This window comes from Octopus bimaculoides, chromosome 8, assembly GCF_001194135.2.
Source record: "Octopus bimaculoides isolate UCB-OBI-ISO-001 chromosome 8, ASM119413v2, whole genome shotgun sequence".
In the NCBI taxonomy this organism is placed as follows: domain Eukaryota; kingdom Metazoa; phylum Mollusca; class Cephalopoda; order Octopoda; family Octopodidae; genus Octopus; species Octopus bimaculoides.
In genome coordinates, this window is record NC_068988.1 from 91,272,274 (window position 1) to 91,274,539 (window position 2,266).

Below are 2,266 nucleotides of genomic sequence, written 5' to 3' on the forward strand. Positions count from 1 at the left end.
TGAAGTGGATTTCAGTTCGAGAAAACATGGAGATATCGAAGCAGAAGAACGATCTGGTACGCTGGAAAGTCTTGTTTTCGGGGGATAACTGTCTAAAATAGTTGGACAAGGTTTTACATCATCATGCAGGTCCATTTTGATTGGCTCCCTTAAAGAACTATGTTTAGGTGGGTAAGAGCAACACATGTCGGCCATGCCTCGGGTTGCTGAGGGCATCTGAGAAGGTCTAGTTTCATGCTCAGGAAGCCATGAAGCAGACTCTCTATAAGACCCTTGTCTGGACGGGTAGTCTCTATTTTCAGCCGGTTTTCCACAAGATATATTACCACTTCCATGTTCCCATCCAAACTCGGGGTTTGGACTATTACGTGGATGGCGGTTTGACCAACTTCCATTCAAATTGAAGTTATCTGAAGGGGCTCGATGTTGCTGTGGTGTGTTGTATGTTTCATAGGGAAGACTAGGCAAACCAGAATATATTGTACTGTAGGTAACTTGTCTGTTGCGGTAAAACATCGAATCCTGTTGTTTACCTGGTGTATAAACACTTCTGTCAAAATGGCTTTCATATTCACACTGTGAACGTCGTTTTGTAATAGTCCACTCTTCAACTGGTATCTTGTCACATGACTCTAGTTCGAATGTGCGGTTTATATTCGTGTGTCCAACACTTCGACTTAATGAAGTCAGCGGTGACCTGATCGGAGACTGACCAAGTTTAAGGCGAGGTTGCATAGGGTACACAGTTGGAAGTTGCTTTGTTTCACTGATATCCGGTCTATTTGTTGGCGAAATACGACAGTCATTAACCATATTGTTTTGATGATATGAAGGCATAGCTTCTGGGTTTGATGGCAAGAATGAGTTCTGGATATAACTATCATTGTTATCCACAGTTCCAGACATCCAAGCTGGAAAAGGTCCGGATGGAACGCTATTTGCACTGCTTGTACGCTGAGAACACGTGCATTCGAATGGTGGACAGGAACACAACACAGAATCTGAAAAATACACAGATAAAACATTGTCAATCATCAGTTGCTATAATTTATTTGGTAAAAATATCTATTGTTCTCTTTCTCCTCCTCCTCCTCCTCCTCTTCCTACCACTACTATTATTACTACTAACAACAACAACAACATTAATAATAATAATAATAATATGGCTGAAAAAGATCGGTGCAAGTGTGAAGGTAGAACACCTACAAAAATCAGCATTGTTTGAACCCGCAAGAATTCTACGCAGGGTTCTTGAAGCATGACCAGTAAACAAGTGTCACCTTAGTCTACTGGTTGTAGACAGCTGACACTTTCCATCATACCTAGCAAAATAAGCTGTGGGTTTTCATAATAATGATAATAATAATAATAATAATAATAATAATAATAATAATAATAATAATAATAATAATAATAATAATAATAATAATATTAAATGATGATGATGATGATGATGATACACGACTTCTTTTGGCACCGATAGGAAATCTGACTGCCAAAGGAAAGTGGCCAGCAATTTTCATGGTGGGCTCGGTGGTATACTTATTTGTCCCACCTGCCACAAATTAGTAATGCTCTCACGCTAAGAGAGTGAGTGCAATATGGTTTCGTTGTTCTGCGCACATCTCAAATAGAGCGAGCTAATGGCACTTCGGTGTTTGTGGAATTTACTTTGAACCAGTAGTCACCCCACCCCAGTAGCACTCTCAGGCCAGGGATTTCTATAAATTTTCCATATTCCCCGGAACAGACTACTCTGTCGAGATTTGTCGACGCCTAGAGTTTCCTTGAGAATATCGTGGCTCTTCCTTGCCACAAGTTCTCTATAGGCCAGCTTTGCCTTTTCTCTATTCAAGACCGGTAGAGTAAAGTACCAGTCACATTGCTGGCTTTATGCCTAAATCAGAAACCATTGTTTTTGTTTCCTTTGCCTTTGTGTCAACAGTTTAGTTGGTGTGCAACTCTAAACATGACTTAACACTAACATAGTAAGTGTGTGTGTTCAAGTCATACTCACTAGTTTGTGAAACTTTATGTCTCTTGGTCGGTCTTTCTGCGCTGGTTTGACGTCCCCGTCTTTTACCACGATAACCACGAGCCTGTTATGAACAAACAATAACAAACGATATTAGATAAAGTGACGAAAAATCACCAGAGTCGGAGGAAGTCAATGAGAGTCTGGTGGTACTGTTAGAATACAGATTCTAAGTGATAATAGGGTAAGGTGGTGGTGGTGGTGGTGGTGGTGGTGGTATTGGTGGTGGTG

General features: G+C 40.6%; 1 protein-coding gene across 2 annotated transcripts in view; it reads right to left on the reverse strand.

Moving 5' to 3' along the window:
* Nucleotides 1-2,266, reverse strand: part of LOC106874585 (uncharacterized) — an 82,592-nt gene that overhangs the window by 2,389 nt on the left and 77,937 nt on the right. For both annotated transcript variants that reach the window (XM_014922373.2, XM_014922374.2), the window contains exons 5-6: nt 2,018-2,099; nt 1-1,001 (exon numbers count right to left, since the gene is read on the reverse strand). The exon at nt 1-1,001 is cut by the window's left edge and continues 2,389 nt beyond it. In XM_014922373.2, coding sequence (XP_014777859.1) covers nt 1-1,001; nt 2,018-2,099 — 1,083 coding nt within the window. The remainder of the gene's footprint in view (nt 1,002-2,017; nt 2,100-2,266) is intronic.